The 17,474-nt window shown below is 39.6% G+C and overlaps 1 protein-coding gene across 3 annotated transcripts in view; it reads right to left on the bottom strand.

Annotated features, from left to right (window-relative positions):
• The window catches only part of HCFC2 (host cell factor C2), an 88,802-nt gene extending 72,458 nt beyond the window's left edge, over positions 1-16,344 (bottom strand). For all 3 annotated transcript variants that reach the window (XR_015164008.1, XM_086401082.1, XM_086401083.1), the window contains exons 1-5: positions 16,161-16,344; positions 14,327-14,475; positions 12,777-12,937; positions 1,958-2,166; positions 1,130-1,214 (exon numbers count right to left, since the gene is read on the bottom strand). Coding sequence is in view for 2 of the 3 variants with exons in the window: in XM_086401082.1 (XP_086257208.1) it covers positions 1,130-1,214; positions 1,958-2,166; positions 12,777-12,937; positions 14,327-14,475; positions 16,161-16,323 (767 nt within the window). In the remaining variant the exon portion in view is untranslated. The remainder of the gene's footprint in view (positions 1-1,129; positions 1,215-1,957; positions 2,167-12,776; positions 12,938-14,326; positions 14,476-16,160) is intronic.
• Positions 16,345-17,474: the final 1,130 nt, after the last annotated feature.

Below are 17,474 nucleotides of genomic sequence, written 5' to 3'. Positions count from 1 at the left end.
CAGTGGAAACAGTGGCTGACTTTATTTTTTGGGGCTCCAAAATCACTGCAGATGGTGACTGCAGCCATGAAATTAGAAGATGCTCACTCCTTGGAAGGAAAGTTATGACCAACTTAGCATATTCAAAAGCAGAGACATTACTTTGCCAACAAAGGTCTGTCTAGTCAAGGCTATGATTTTTCCAGTGGTCATGTATGGATGTGAGAGTTGGACTATAAAGAAAGCTGAGCACCAAAGAATTGATGCTTTGAACTGTGGTGTTGGAGAAGACTCTTGAGAGTCCCTTGGACTGCAAGGAGATCCAACCAGTCCATCCTAAAAGAAACTGGTCTTGAATATTCATTGGAAGGACTGATGCTGAAGCTTAAATTCCAATACTTTGGCCACCTGATGTGAAGAGCTGACTTATTTGAAAAGACCCTGATGCTGGGTAAGATTGAAGGCGGGATGAGAAGGGGATGACAGAGGATGAGATGGTTGGATGGCATTACTGACTCAATGGACATGAGTTTGAGTAAACTCTGGGAGTTGGTGATGGACAGGGAGGCCTGGTGTGCTGCAGTCCATGGGGTCACAAAGAGTCGGACATGACTGAGAGACTGAACTGAACTGACTGATACTCGAGTAATCTGAAGTACAGACAGATTAAGTTTCTTTGCCCCTGAACAGACAGTACAAGTATCCAAGCTGAGACCTGAATTCAGGTAATCTGGTTACAGAGTTCACCTTCTATCCATAATGCCATCCAAAGTATAATCATTAAACACAGAAGCTAAATATACACCTGAGTATGAATCAAGCAGTACCAAAAATGTGTAAGAAGAAACAATGAGTTACATGTGTCAAATCTATTGATGGAGGACGGATAAGTTTGACATCACCCTGCCTTACCCTTATGTAATACCTACTCTGTGCATGAGGTAAGGAATACAAAGAAGCAGAAGAAAGAGTGTGACAAGAAAATGCATGCTACTTTAGCTCCTGTGCACATATTATTTTGGTTTCAGTTAGTGCAAGCAAGCATTATCAAATCATCTTCAAGAAACTAGCAGCATCACTCTTCTTTGTACATATCTTTCTTAAGTTTGTTAAAAAGAAAAAAAGACCAAAATACAAAATAACACCATACTTATTTCCTATAACACTGGCTGTATGAAGGCTTCGTGGAAGTGGCACTGTCCCTTTAGTTTCTGGTTTTGACCATGACATAGTTTCTAAAAATAAAAACAAGTATATTAGCAACTTAATCTAATAATAGAGAATTACCTCAACTTCCAGAAATTTTTTAAAAAAGGGACCTACCAAAATGAAGCTAAAATGTTTCAAAACCATTATTTGAATTTCATCTTAAACATTTCCAACTGACACAAATTGTCAATCACAGCAATCTATTTATACTTGAATGTTAGTATTTGCAATGGAGAGGTGTATTTAGGGTGCAAACAATTTTGAATTAAGACTAGATTAAAGGTTTTAACATTTTAAGTAAGAGCACATTGTGCAGAAGACACTCAGAAGTGACAGCACATGCATCTTCCAAATATTCATTCCTACAGTACCTTAAAATAGCTATGCAAGGGTTTTTTTTTATCGACCAGCTGTACCATTACTAATGCCAAGTTTACTATAGACAGGGTAACCACAGAAATTCAATCATCCTCAACTGGGACACTTTATAGAGTGAAAGGAGGTACTACTGATAATTACATGGGACAATAAGCATAAAACAGGACCATTAAAGGCAAACCAGAACATATGGTGATTCTACTTATAGGGAGCCCAGGAGTGTCACTATCATAAATCAAACATTCATTTGTTCAACTTGACTCATCAGCAATCATTCATATTAAATCTAAGTACAACTCAATACTGTAATAAAAATATTTTCCAAGGCAATTTTTATATTTGCCTTTATCAATCATAATGAATTTCTAAGCCTGAATCAACTTAAGCTCACCTAAGTCAAGTTGCCATAGATCATCCAGGCGAGCACCACACATTCCACCAAAAACATACATTTTAGGACTTCCAGAATCTCTTTTGCAATATATAACAGCTGTGTGGGATTCTCTTGGAGAAGGCACAATCCCTTTAGTCACTGGAATGCTCCAACCCACAACACCAGAACCATGCTGTAGCTCCAACTCATAGAAGTCATTTAAATATCTAGGATATAATGAAAGAAATTAAAACATTAATATAATATATATCTTTTATTTGCTTTTTATTTCTATTTATAAAAATAATATATGCTTACTGTGAAAAAGTCATACAGTACAGAAAAATATTAGGAGAGCAGAAACCCCATAACTCATTCATTCAATGCTATTTATCAAACATTACTGTGTACCAGGCACTCTTGTGGGGATCAACAGTGAACAGAAGAGATTAAAAAAACCTGTCACCATACAGCCAGCACTCGTGTCCATGACAATACCATGATGGTTTTAAAACATAGCCTCAAATTCCCTGACCTTCTTCCCTACAGCAAGCAGGGTTTATGTCCACTCCCCTTGGTGCTGGGTAGGTTGCAACTGCTTTAATTAATAGAGTATAGTGAAATGACACTATGTGACTTCTGGGGCTGAGTCACAGAAGGCCAATGCAGCTTCACCACTGAACACTTGCATTCGGAATCCTGAACCTCCATGAAAGTTCAACTGTCAGAAAACCACCATCTGAACAGGACACACGCAGGCACACAGGATAACAGTCCTAGTTGAGTCCATCCTTCAGCCATCCCAGCTGAGGCATCAGACATGGGAGTGACCATTCAAGCCTTCCCATCTGAGGGCCTAGCCATCACTGATGTCTCCCGTATGAATTTTCAAAGGACAGAATCCATGGACACAATACAATGGTTGCTATTTTCCATCACTAACTTTTGGGGCAATTTATTATATGGTACTAGATAACCAGAACAATCACTACTGACAATAATTAGTAAATACCCTTTAAGATCTCTCTCTCTATGGATAGCTACATACGTACAAGCAAGGTATGCTACAAATGTTGCTTTGCAACTTTTTTTTCTTTATAAATTTTCACTCTATAATGTCATAGCAATGTCCTACATAGCTTTTTTATCCTAGAAATTGGCATCAGACTTCTCATCTGTGACATGGATGTTTCCTATGTTTTCTGCAAGATGATTTTCATAGGAATCTATTTCTCAATAAATTGAGTAATCAAATTATTACTCAAGTATGAAGGCAAAATTAAACATTTCAGAACATATAAAACTTCAAAGTTTAGCCATATAATTTGTTTTGCGAAAAAATGATTCTAGATCATTCATGAAAAATAAAAAGAAATACAAGAAAGAATACACTGAATAAAAGAAATAGTTGTACAAATAAACTAGTAATTTATAATTAAATTTAAATTGATGTTGATAACTGTGGTTGTGAGGTCTAAATAATCACTGAGGAAGACTAAACAAAAAATTAATTTCTTAACATTACTGTCATTTGGAATAAGATTCACAATGCTACAAAACAGAAAAAAGGGAGTAAGCAAAAAAAGGCTACAGATAATCTATTTCCAAAGATGAAAACGTATTTTTGGTTTAAATGTGTGTGATAATTTCCAAGCAACAAAAGGAAGCACAGAAATAGCATGTGTAATTTTCAAATCATTAGAAGGAAAGAATGAATCAGAAAAAAAACCAATAAATCAAGAAAAAGGAAGATGGGAAAAAAAGCATAATCTATAGAAATAGGATAGGGAAAAAACAACTATAAACAGTGTCAAGAAAAAAAAAACCTGAAAACAATTTAGTATACATCACAGAAAAGAGATTAAATTTTCTTAATATAAAGACCCATAAAATCAAGAAATCAAGATAACAACCAATCACACAATAGACATAGGTAAAAGGTATAAATAGGCAGTTCACAGAACAGGAAATAAAAATTATATAAATACACTTACACAAATATTCACCCTCATCACAGCTTTTACAAATCTACAAAGGTAGACAAAGGGGTATGGAGAAGCAACAACAAGCAGAGTTTATAGAAGACATAAAATTACATGGGCAGGAAAAAACTTCCTGATTATAAGACAAAGTCTCTTCAAGGTAGGGAATGTGTAGGGGAATCAAAAGAACCCCAATCCAACTATAAGTTATTAACAACAAGTGAAAGTGAAAGCCGTTCAGATATATCCGACTCTGCGACTCCAAGGACTATACAGTCCATGAAATTCTCCAGGCGAGAATACTGAAGTGGGTAGCCTTTCCTTTCTCCTAGGGATATTCCCAACCCAGGGATCAAACCCAGGTCTGCCACATTGCAGGTGGATTCTTTACCAGCTGAGCCACCAGGGAAGCATAGCAAGGATGATAATAAAACTATTTAACAACAGATATGGCATAGATTTAAACAGGTCAGAATGAATGCCAGCCAGTATGCTGTAAACAGTTCATACTAATTAACTGTTAGTTCTATTTACGAAAGGTAAGTTTGTAACAAAATAATATACACAGGTTGAAATTATATATATAAGGAACAAAACAAAAATTCACAATCATACTGGGAGATTTTAACATCTCATTCAGAAGCTGATATGACCAAGATCTACAGCATAAAACAGTTTTGAATAATAATTTAAGACACTGATTTAATAAAGAACCTTTTAAGAACAGTCAAGAACTCATGCTCCTATGAACAACTATGGAATGGTTACAAAAAATGACTGTGAAATAGACCACAAAAATAATCACTAAAAAGAAGAAACTCCACAGACCATATTTTTTTAATTGAGTGTAATAAAACTAGATATTAGTGATAATAACAAAATTTTCCATTTGAAAAAATTTTTAAATTATGCTCAACATACACTTTTGGTTAAAAAGAGAAAAAAATGAATTATCAAACCACAGATTTAAGAAAACTTCCTTATATACAGGAACTTAAAAAAATACAACAAACTACTAAGTATAACAAGAAAGAAACAGACTCACAGATGTAAAGGACAAAGTAATGGTTACCAGTGGCAAGAGGGAAGGGAGGAGGCATAGAGGGAGGGGATGAAGAGGTACAAACTATTAGGTATAAAATAAGCTACAAGAATATATTGTACAACACAGAGAATATAGCCAATATTTTGTAACAACTATAAATGGAGTATAACCTCAAAAAATTGTGAATCACTATATTGTACACTTAAAACTTATATAATATTATCCAACTATCCTTCATAATCCCATCCACAAAGGAGCCTGGCAGGTTACAGTCTGTGGGGTCAAAGAGTTGGACACAACTGAGCACAAGGCACATGACATGATATTTCATAAACAAGTAAAGAATTGGACACGATTCAGTGACTGAACAACAACATACTTCATATATATATATATGTATATATAATTTTTTTTTAAAAAAAGCTTCCTTAATCTGACCAAAGGCATATAATGGAAGCTTATAGCAAACATCACTTAATGATAGGTAAATATTAAGTATATTAATGAAACAGAATATAGAGTTTAGAATAAAAGCTGATAATATTTTTCTATAAAGAGCTAGATAGTAAATATTTTATTTATTTTATTTTATTTTATTTTTTAGATAGTAAATATTTTAGACTTTATATATAATAAGTTCAATTCTATTCTGTTCTTTTAATAAGAAAGCAGCCAGAGACAACATGTATATAAACAGGAATGGCTGTGTTCCAATGAAACTTATTAGCAAAAACAGGCAGTAAGCCAAGTTTTACATACAAAGAGTAGTTCGTAACCCCTGGGGTGGAGAGACTAGAAAAAGACCCATTTCTATGAGAATTAAGATATGACAGAGATGGGACTTCAAAACAGTGGGGAGGTGGAAGAAGATTGGCTTATTTAACAAATGGTTGTGGGAGAACTGAAAATTCATTCAGAAGAAAAAGTAAAAAGCTACAAAAATATATTGCAAGTGCATTAACATTTTAAACATAAAAAGCAAAACTGTGAATGTACTAGAAAAAATGATAGAAAAATTATTTTTATAGTTTTGGGATAGGAAAGTCTTCTTAATAAGCAAGACACAGAGCCAGAAAGCCATTAAAATATATGTATCATCATACTTGATAAAGGAAAAAGGAAAACTCTTAAAAGGGGGGGAGTAAACAAAAGACTTGGAAAGTATTATTTAGAACATATAGATATGTAGAACATATAAAAAACAGTAATAAGAAGAAAAACTGTAATCTAGCAATGAAGGCAATGGCACCCCACTCCAGTACTCTTGCCTGGCAAATCCCATGGACGGAGGAGCCCTGGTAGGCTGCAGTCCATGGGGGTCAGACACGACTGAATGACTTCACTTTCACTTTTCACTTTCATACACTGGAGAAGGAAATGGCAACCCACTCCCTTGTTCTTGCCTGGAGAATCCCAGGGACAGGGGAGCCTGGTGGGCTGCCGTCTATGGGGTCGCACAGAGTCAGACACGACTGAAGCGACTTAGCAGCAGCAGCAGCAGCAATAAACAATCCAAAAATGAAATTAAGAAGCCAAATCTAGTCACAATGTCAAAAAGAATAAAAGATGAAAAATAAATTTAACAAAATAAGAGCAAGATTACTACACTGAAAATCTGAAAACATTGCTGACCAACAACCTAAAGATCTAAATAAATGTAGAGACATTCTATGTTTATAGACTAGAAGACTCAATACTAATAAGATAGAAACTCTCCAAATATTGACATATTCCCTATCAAAATCTTAGGAGAACTTTTTGCGGAAACTGGCAAGATGATCCTAAAATTTACACAGAAATGCAAAGGATTCAGAATAGCGAAAACATTCTTGAAAAACAAATAAAATTTGAGAACTTAGATCTTCCTATTTCAAAACTTACTACAAAGCTCCAGTAACTAAGACAGTGTGGTACTGGCATAAGACCAGAAATATAGATCAGTGGAACAGAATTAGAAGTCTACAAATAAACCCTTACATTTATGGTCAATTGATAGTCAACAAAGATGCCAAAACAATATAATGAGAAAAGGGTAATCTTTACAATGATCTTTACAAGGGAAAATTGAATAGCCGTATGTAAAAGGATGAATTTACTCAGTAACTTCAGGCATAAAAATTACCTCAAAAAGAATCACAGATATAAATGTAAAGGATAAAACTATAGAACTTTTAGAACAAAATAGAGGAACAAATCTTTATGACCTTGAAGACAGACAAACAGTTCTTAAAAAGGATGCTAAAAGCATAATCCATATTTGCAAATCATATATTTGATTTTGTAAAAAAATACTTGTATCTAGAATATATAAAGAAGTCTTACAACTCAATAATAAGAATACAAGCAACTAAATTTTATTTTTTAAATTTATTTTATTGAAGTATAGTTGATTTACAATGTTACATTAATTTCTGTTGTACAGCAAAGTGACTCAGTTACACATATCTATATACATTTTTTTATATTCCTTTCTATGATGGTTTATCACAGGATACTGAATATAGTTCCCTGTGCTACACAGCAGAACCTTGTTGTTTACCCAGCTCTATATGACAGTTTGCACCTGCTAACCTGAAACTCTCAATCCATCCCTCCCCCATGGCAACCACAAGCCTGTTCTCTATGTCTGTGAGTCGACTTCTGTTTCATAAATAAGTTTATTTGTATCATATATTAGATTCCACATATAAGTGATATTATATGGTATTTGTCTTTCTCTTTTTGACTTACTTCACTGAGTATGATCATCTCTAGGTCTATCCATGTTATTGCAAATAGCAGTATTGCCTTCTTTTTTATTGCCGAGCAGTATTCCATTGTATATATGTACCACATCTTCTTTATCCATCCATCTGTCTGTGGACATTTAGGTTGTTTCCATGCCTTGGGTATTGTGAACTGTGCTGCTATGAACATAGGTGTGCAATGTATCTTTTTTAATTATAGTTTTTTCTGGAAAAATGCCCAGGAGTGGGATTGTTGGATCATATGACAACTTTTAGTTTTTTTAGAAACTTCCATACTGTTTTCCATAGTGGCTATACCAATTCATATTCCCATCAACAGTGTAGGAGAGTTTCCTTTTCTCCATACCCTCTCGAGCATTTGTTATTTGTAGACTTTTTAATGATGGCCATTCTGACCAGTGTGAGGGGGTACCTGATTGTTATTCTGATTTGCACTTCTCTAATAATTAGCAAGGTTCAGCACTTTTTCTTGTGCCTATTGGCCATCTATATCAAACAATTTAATTTTAAAATGAACAAAGATTTGAACAGAAATTTCTCCAAAGAAGATATATAAATGGCTAAAAAGCTCATGAAAAGAAACTCAACATCATTGGTCAATAGGGAAATGCAAACCAAAACCGTAAGACATGACCTTATACCCACTAGGTTGGCTACAGTCAAAAAGACAGACAATAACAAATGTTAACAAGGATGTGGAAAATTTGAAACCCTTATACACTGCTGGTGGGAAGGTAAAATGGTAGTCACTGGAAAACAGTCCAGTAGTGCTTAAAAGTTAAATATAAATTTCCCACATGCCTCATCAGTTCTATTACTAGGTATCTAATCAAGAGCAATGAGTACATATCCATAGAAAGACTTGTAGGCAAATGATAACAGCATTATTATATGAGCCCCGAATTGGAAACAATCCAAATGTCTATCAACTGATGACAGATAAATAAAATCTGACATATCAGTACAATGGAGTATTATTCAACAATAAAAAGGAAAAAACATTTGATACATGCTAAATCACTGGAGATGGCGACTGCAGCCATGAAATTAAAAGACGCTAACTCCTTGGAAGGAAAGTTATGACCAACCTAGATAGCATATTCAAAAGCAGAGACATTACTTTGCCAACAAAGTTTGGTCTAGTCAAGGCTATGGTTTTTCCTGTGGTCATGTACGGATGTGAGAGTTGGACTGTGAAGAAGGCTGAGCGCTGAAGAATTGATGCTTTTGAACTGTGGTGTTGGAGAAGACTCTTGAGAGTCCCTTGGACTGCAAGGAGATCCAACCAGTCCATTCTGAAGGAGATCAGCCCTGGGATTTTTTTGGAAGGAATGATGCTAAAGCTGAAACTCCAGTACTTTGGCCACCTCATGTGAAGAGTTGACTCATTGGAAAAGACTCTGATGCTGGGAGGGATTGGGGGCAGGAGGAAAAGGGGACAACAGATGATGAGATGGCTGGATGGCATGACTGACTCGATGGACGTGAGTCTGAGTGAACTCTGGGAGTTGGTGATGGACAGGGAGGCCTGGCGTGCTGCGATTCATGGGGTCGCAAAGAGTCAGACACGATTGAGCGACTGAACTGAACTGAACTGAGAGATCTCTTCAAGAAAATTAGAGATACCAAGGGAACATTTCATGCAAAGATGGGCTCAATAAAGAACAGAAATCATATGGACCTAAAAGAAGCAGAAGATATTAAGAAGAGGAGGCAAAAATACACAAAAGAACTATACAAAAAAGATCTTCATGACCCAGATAATCACGAAGGTGTGATCACTCACCTAGAGCCAGACATCCTGGAATGTGAGGTCAAGTGGGCCTTAGGAAGCATCACTACGAACAAAGCTAGTGGAGGTAATGGAATTCCAGTTGAGCTATTTCAAATCCTAAAAGATGATGCTGTGAAAGTGCTGCACTCAATATGCCAGCAAATTTGGAAAATTCAGCAGTGGCCACAGGACTGAAAAAGATCAGTTTTCATTCCAATTCCAAAGAAAGGCAATGCCAAAGAATGCTCAAACTACTGCACAATTGCATTCATATCATATGCTAGTAAATTAATGCTCAAAATTCTCCAAGCCAGGCTTCAACAATACATGAACTGTGAACTTTCAGATGTTCAAGCTGGTTTTAGAAAAGGCAGAGGAACCAGAGATCAAATTGCCAACATCCGCTGGATCATTGAAAAAGCAACAGAGTTCCAGAAAAGAATCTATTTCTGCTTTATTGACTATGCCAAAGCCTTTGACTGTGGATCACAACAAACTGTGGAAAATTCTTCAAGCGATGGACATACCAGGCCACCTGACCTGCCTCTTGAGAAATCTGTACGCAGGTCAGGAAGCAACAGTTGGAACTGGACATGGAACAACAGACTGGTTCCAAATAGGAAAAAGAGTACGTCAAGGCTGTATATTGTCACCTTACTTATTTAACTTCTATGCAGAGTACATCATGAGAAACGCTGGGCTGGATGAAGCACAAGCTGGAATCAAGATTGCCGGGAGAAATATCAAAAACTCAGATACGCAGATGACACCACCCTTATGGCAGAAAGTGAAGAAGGACTAAAGAGCCTCTTGATGAAAGTGAAAGAGGAGAGTGAAAAAGTTGGCTTAAAGCTCAACATTCAGAAAACGAAGATCATGGCATCTGGTCCCATCACTTCATGGCAAATAGATGGGGAAACAGTGGCTGACTTTATTTTTGGGGGCTCCAAAATCACTGCAGATGGTGACTGCAGCCATGAAATTAAAAGACGCTTACTCCTTAGAAGGAAAGTTATGACCAACTTGGACAGCATATTCAAAAGCAGAGACATTACTTTGTCAACAAAGGTCTGTCTAGTCAAGGCTATGGTTTTTCCAGTGGTCATGTATGGATGTGAGAGTTGGACTATAAAGAAAGCTGAGTGCAGAGAACTGATGCTGTTGAACTGTGGTGTTGGAGAAGACTCTTGAGAGTCCCTTGGACTGCAAGGGGATCCAACCAGTCCTTCCTAAAGGAAATCAGTCCTGCATGTTCATTGGAAGGAATGATGTTGAAGCTGAAACTCCAATATTTTGGCCACCTGATACAAAGAGCTGACTCATTTGAAAAGACCCGATGTTGGAAAAGATTGAAGGCAGGAGGAGAAGCGGACAACAGAAGATGAGATGGTTGGATGGCATCACCAACTCGATGGACATGAGTTTGGGTAAACTCCGGGAGTTGGTGATGGACAAGGAGGCCTGGCGTGCTGTGGTTCATGGGGTCACAGAGAGTCAGACAGGACTTGGCAACTGAACTGAACTGAACTGAACAAAGTTAAAATGTATCCTTTGATCACCACCATCTCCTTCCCAATTCCATTCATAAATATCAATCCTACAAAAAATTTCACATTATGCAAAAACTATAATAGCAAAATGGAAATATTTAAGTGTCCATCTGTAGGGGAATGGTTAGATAATTTGCATAACTCAGACTACTTTTCCACTGTTAATAAGAGGCCAATCCATATCTACTGCCATGTAAACATATATTCCGTTCAGTTCAGTTCAGTGGCTCAGTCGTGTCCGACTCTTTGCGACCCCATGAATCACAGCACGTCAGGCCTCCCTGTCCATCACCAACTCCCGGAGTTCACCCAAACATATATTATTAAAGGTAAAAAAAAAAAACAAAAAAACCCAAACAAGTAAACACTCAAAGTCATAAAGCAAAAGGAAAGCTCTCACTTTATTAAAAAAAAAAAAAGAGTAGAATCAGATTAATACTCCCAAGTCCCTTCTCCCAGAAAGCAAAACATGTATCCTTGCATCACCCACTCAGGTCTTGGCCTTAGAGCTTGCTTTGAACAATGGAATGTCAACAGAAATGAATGTGCTGGCTTTAATCAAGGCTTTAAAAAGCATCACATGTATCTAGTTATTCTCTCAAGCAGCATAAACTTGAGAAGCTTACCCTTAACACGTCAAAAACTGACTAATACAATGTGTTATATGAAAAAGGTCCCAAAACATACACATCAAATTGAATTATGTGTTTCTTCCTATGTTGGGGAATAGGGATCCTGCGAAAAAGAACTTTCTACATTGTCTGATTCCTTGAATTTCACAAGTCAGTATCTCAAAATAAATCTGCTTAATGGAGAAATGAAAAAAGATATGTACTAAAAGTATCTGGATTAGTGTGGGGGATACATTTTTTCTTCCTCTTTTTCTCTAGTTTCCAAATTTTCTACGTAGTTTTAGCATGTTATTTTTTTTAAGTTTGTAGGGAAAAAAAGGTAAGGCTCTAAAATCAATCTAATGTAGATAAAAAGACACATTAATAATGGTGATGACAACTACTGATATTGCTGATGGCAACTTGAAAGTGCTTTGAAAATTATGCCAATGATCTTATTTAGCAACCACAATGACACTGGATTTAATCACTCCCATTCACAGTGAAGGAAAACAGGCTTAGATTACTTCCACTAAAGGACACATACATGGTAAGCAGTGAATCAGAAAACAGCCTTGTGGACTCTAAACCTCCAAATCCTGAATGCTATAATGACCATGTGATCAAAACATTATGCAAAAAGAAAAGAGGCAGTGATTAATTCTGTTCGAAAAAAGAAGAGGATTGGTTCTAAAGGTATTTGCTTGTGTGAACCACTCTTAACAGCTCCCTATGTGAAAAGTGGAAATGATGGCCTTCATTTGATATTCAGATTTTTGTCACCAAATTCCCAGAGAAATATAATTTGTAAACAACCATTTGTTACTTTTCATTATCACTTACAACAACTAAAACACATTATGGCTCAACATATACAATATAACTGCCACAAGCAGTTATATTAATACCAATTTAGTAAGATGATTTGATTAAAAAAGGCACAGTTTTGAAAAGTGATATACTCCAGGGACTAAGGAAAAATCACAAATGGACACAAATTTGTTCACTGTTAGGTTCAAATGCAAAGGGATAAGCTTCATTGCTTTTAATAATTAAAGATGGAAGAAATTACATGTTCTTAATCTAAATCATAAAATAAACATTCGATCTGAAAAAGTGTTGGCATACCTGGGAACATTATTGTTTGAATCTTCACTTTCATTTGCCAGGCCACCAAACAAATAGCATTTGTTACCATATAAAGAGAAGCTATGTCCCAGTCGAGGACAAGGAGGTAAACCAGAAGAAGGGGGATGGGGTTTCACTTTTTTCCATAACCAACGACTTGCCTAAAAAAAGAGCATAGATACACTCAGACAAAATCACGAAACATTCCTGTTAAAATACTAAAATATCATACCAATACATTTTAATCTGAATCCAATCAGAAGGCTTCAATAAACTACTTCGGGGACAAATGACAAATAACCAAATAAATTCTGAAATTAAAATGAGTGTTCCAACAGAAAATCAGTCTAGTCTTCCATATTCACAGCTTTCCACATGGCAAACTAAGCTAATAATCATTAACACTAGTAATCATAAAAATTGGGTTAGCCAAAAGTTTGTTAGAGTTTTTCAGCAACACATCATGGGGAAACTCAAACAAACTTTTGGCCAACCCAATATTTTCCAAATGAGGTATTCAAAATTATTTACAACTTTAAGATTACATGCAATTTATGTACTCTCACCTTTTGAAATTAGTTAATCCATGAATGGTATATATTTTAATCTTTAAATAAACATAAAGATCATATAAAACAACTTTTTTTTCTTGGTCACACCACAGGGCATGTGGGATCTTAGTTCCCCAACCAGGGATAGAACCTGTGCTCTCTGCAGTGGAAATGCAGTCTTAACCACTGGCCTGCTAGGGAAGTCCAATGTAAAGATCATTTAACAAACCAAACTCCAAAACTTACTCTCTAGTCATGGATTTACATTTTTTGAAATGAACTGCTTATAAACAGGCATAATCCATCTACATCTGCCAACTACCAAACACCCTCATGATCACAGCCTTGGGAATACAAGCACAGTTTAGGAATAAAAATTAGTCAGGGCTGTCACAGTGGGCTCTGAGTCCGGTTCATTGGAGAGTCAAATTTGGAAGGCTATCTGAAACTGTTACTCTTTTGTATGCATTGCTGGGGCGAGGGGTGGGGGGTGGGGCGGGGGGGGGCGGGGATTATTAGTGTTAGAGGAACAATTTTTATAACTAAGGCAGAAGTTTTCCAAAAGGTGTGGTCTGGGGATCAGCAGCAGCAGGTGTGAATTTAGTAGGAATGCAAATTCTCTGTAGACAATACTGATTTAGAAATTCTGAGGGCGGGGCTCAGCAATCTGTTTTCACAAACCCGCCTCCTGCTTCTGTTGCAGGTTAAAGCTTAAGAAAGACTGCACTAAGATACAAAAGCCCAAATATAACTTGTACAACTGATGCTAAGTAACAGATATCTTAATGTTACAAATGTTGCACTGGGTATTGGAAAAAGAATTACATTAGAAACTTTGGCTTTTTAGTGAAGTGGAAACGTTTTCCTCGAAGCTATAAAATGTGGAGCTCACACTTACCTTCAGCATGTTAATGAAATATTTTGCAATCTTTCAAAGAATTAAGAGCAATATCATTATTAACATTTCAGTCTGAGATAATAAATTTGAAATACACTTACTTGTAACTCATATAACTCATTGCTGTATCTTCCATATTCAACCATTCCCCCAAATACTAATATTCTGGTACCATCACAGACAAATCCATGGGCAGCGCAACCTGGAGGGATGTCTCCTCTAACAGCTGGTAGGAACCACTGATTTGTAACTAGTAGCCAAAATAAAATGAAAACCAATTATAATAAAGTTATCATAAACTATGAGTATGTACTTTTATAAGGATCGTTTATATCAGTGGTTCTTAATTGGAAATGATTTTGCCCGGTCAGAGACAAATAAAAAATGTTTAGCTGTCATAAGTGGACGGCGGGAGTCCTACTAGCAGCTAGTGGGTAGGACTGGGACTGCCAAACATCTTACAGTGCACAGTACCCGTGTGCTTAGTCGCTCAGTCGTGTCTGACTCTGCGACGCCATGGACTGTAGCCCGCCAGGCTCCTCTGTGCATGGGGATTCTCCAGGCAAGAATATTGGAGTGGGTTGCCATGCCCTCCTCCAGGGGACCTTCTCAACCCAGTGACTGAACCCAGGTCTCCGCATTGCAGGCCAATTCTTTACCTTCTGAGCCACCAGGGAAGCCCAATGCACAGTAAAGCCCCCTAAAACCAAAAATTACCCAGTTCAAATGTCAATAGACATGCTGCTGAAAAACCTTGATCTATATATCATTTAATTTCTCAACAAAAACCCTACCTGGGGATTATCATCCTCTCCATTTTACAAGTGAAAAATCTGACACTTCGGTTAACTTTAGCGCGGATCCTAAGCAACTGGCAGAGCAAAATTCAAACTGGGTCTAACTTAACTTCAAAGCCAAGATTTTCACATTCTACCGAAGTACCGATTAACTTTCTAACTTTTTAGGCTGGGGTGCCAGAAGGAGGAGAAGGTGAGAAAATAAAAAATTTCTCCTACTCCACCATTTTATTCATTTCCAAATGACCGCTACAGTTAAGCTATTCGGCCAGAGAAAAGTTACGGACCGCGACGTTGATCTGAAACTCATCAATTAACGTTACACCAAGAAAACAGCTTTCTTATGACAGTTGGCGCATTTACAAGTGGGAAAAAAATGAAATTCCAACCTCCCGTATATTCCACAGAGGTACTCAAGGGCAAGGGCCTCCGCGGCCCGAGGCATTTCTCATCCGCAGCGGTGCTGAAGCCGACGGCCCTCCCAGATCGCCGAGCGCCAAACGGCTGAGCTTGGGCACACACACCAAACTGCGCAGACCCAGGCGCCGGTCTCACCCACGAACCACTTCCCCGCCAGTTAAGAGCGCTGAGAACGGGGTAAATATCTTGACTGCCACCTGCCAGATACGGGGCTCAACTAGGGGTGAAAGTACCAAATGGCCTTTCCTTTTCCCTCCTCATTTCCCCTATATTCTCTTCCCACGAAGGAAGGAAAGCAAAGACAGGGAAGGCCCCGAGGAGCGCTGGTTTGGAGTTGGGTTTTGACAGGGAGGGATCTCGGGGCACCGGAGTGGGCGAGACTTCGGCAAGAGGCCCAGGCGGGTGGAAACTGTCTCTCTCGCCTACGTCCGCCAGCAGCGTTGGCGCGGGCCGGGAGGGGGGTGTCCACGACCGTCTGCCAGAGGGCCGGCGCGCCCCGCTCCGGGGCCGGTTTCGCCCGAGGGAAACCCGGGGAAACGGAGCTACGGCCCGGGACGCTGCGGGAGCTGGGCCACCCGGCCGAGCCGCACTCCTTGCCGCCGGTCGGAGACGGCAGTGACCCGGCGGTGACAGCTGTCAGGGCCGCGGCCGCCGCCTCGTCTCCCCTCCCCCTCCGCGGCTCCCGCAGGAGGGGCCGAAGAACCGTCGCCGCGCCTACCGGTGTTGTAGACGTGCAGCTCATCCGCGATGCCCTCGTTGCCTCCTCCAAAGATGATCATCAGCTCCCGGATGGCCACCGCTCGGTGTCCGTGCCGGGCGCGGGGGACCGGCCCCGTGAAGGAAGAAACCCGCCTCCAGTTGAGGAGGCTGGGAGCCGCCATCTTCCCAACCCCCGCCCCTCTGCCCACAATGCACTGCGCCCGCTCCGGCGCCGCTGCTCCCGGGGGAGGGCGGGGACCGGCCTCCAGCTGTGCGCTTGGGGCGGGGGACGGTACCCCAAGGTGGGGGATGATGGTCACGTGACCGCGGGGGTCCAGGGCAAGGCTGGAAGGAGCGGAGCGGGGCGGGGCGGGGCAGGGTGGGGGGCGAAGTACTGGAAGGCACTACCGCCCCTATCCCCGGGCGACGTGTCTGGTCTGGGCACCAGGGGCAACGGATTTTAGGATGGAAGGAAATTTACTGCTGACCAGTCTCCCCTCCCCACCCAGTACCTGCAGTTTTGTGTTTGCAGGAGAAGATAGACCGTTTCCCTTTACGGTCACTTTAACTGAGCATCTAGGATGTGCAAGCGAGTCGGACCCTTTAAACAATGACAGCACAGCAAGAGAAAAGCTCGCTTAGAGGTTTTGAAGTGCCGGGAGCGGGGCGAGAGGAGAGGAGAGTTGGTCTCCGCAGAGGGCGTGACATGCGTGCCCAGGCGCCGCGAGGGCGGCGAGAATGCCCACGAAGGCGGGGGCATGGGGCGACCCGGGCTGGGTAATGAGGGGTAGGGAAGGCGGGCGGGGGTGATCGGGCGTGGGGGGTAGGGGGAGCCGGTCTGAGGGCAGGAGGGAATCTGGACCACGAACGAGCGTCTGCGAGCGCCGCGTGCCCGCTGTAGCTGACTCTGGAGGAAGACCGGAGCTAAGCTTGCTAAGACAAATAGGGCAGATCAGATTTGGAGAGTGCCATGCCAAGAAGTTTAGGAACGGTGAGCCGCGAAAGTTAATGTTTAAGCAGATGGGAGGTTATGAATAGATTTCTGTTTTATTGTTGTCAGACGTTTGAGGGTGTTTAATTGACAAGCACTGTCCTCCTTGCCTTATGTGTTAACTCATGATTCTCCCAACAATCCAGTGAAGTGGGTACTGTTTTCTCCTTTTAGTGAATGGAGAAATGAGGTACAGAAAAGTAATTTTCTCGTGGGCCCACAGCAGAGAAGAAGTAGGGCCAGGATTCAAAGGCACAACTTCTGATTCCAGAGCACCAACCCCTAACCACTATACCATACTTCCTCTGAATGCAGTCATAAGTAACCCTTTTAAGTCCGGGC

The sequence above is a fragment of the Bos grunniens genome, chromosome 5, assembly GCF_055505025.1.
Source record: "Bos grunniens cultivar Pamir isolate PY7600 chromosome 5, Bosgru_T2T1.0, whole genome shotgun sequence".
Lineage (NCBI taxonomy): Eukaryota > Metazoa > Chordata > Mammalia > Artiodactyla > Bovidae > Bos > Bos grunniens.
Note: the sequence above shows the minus strand (reverse complement) of the source record. Positions and strands in the feature narration are given on the sequence as shown.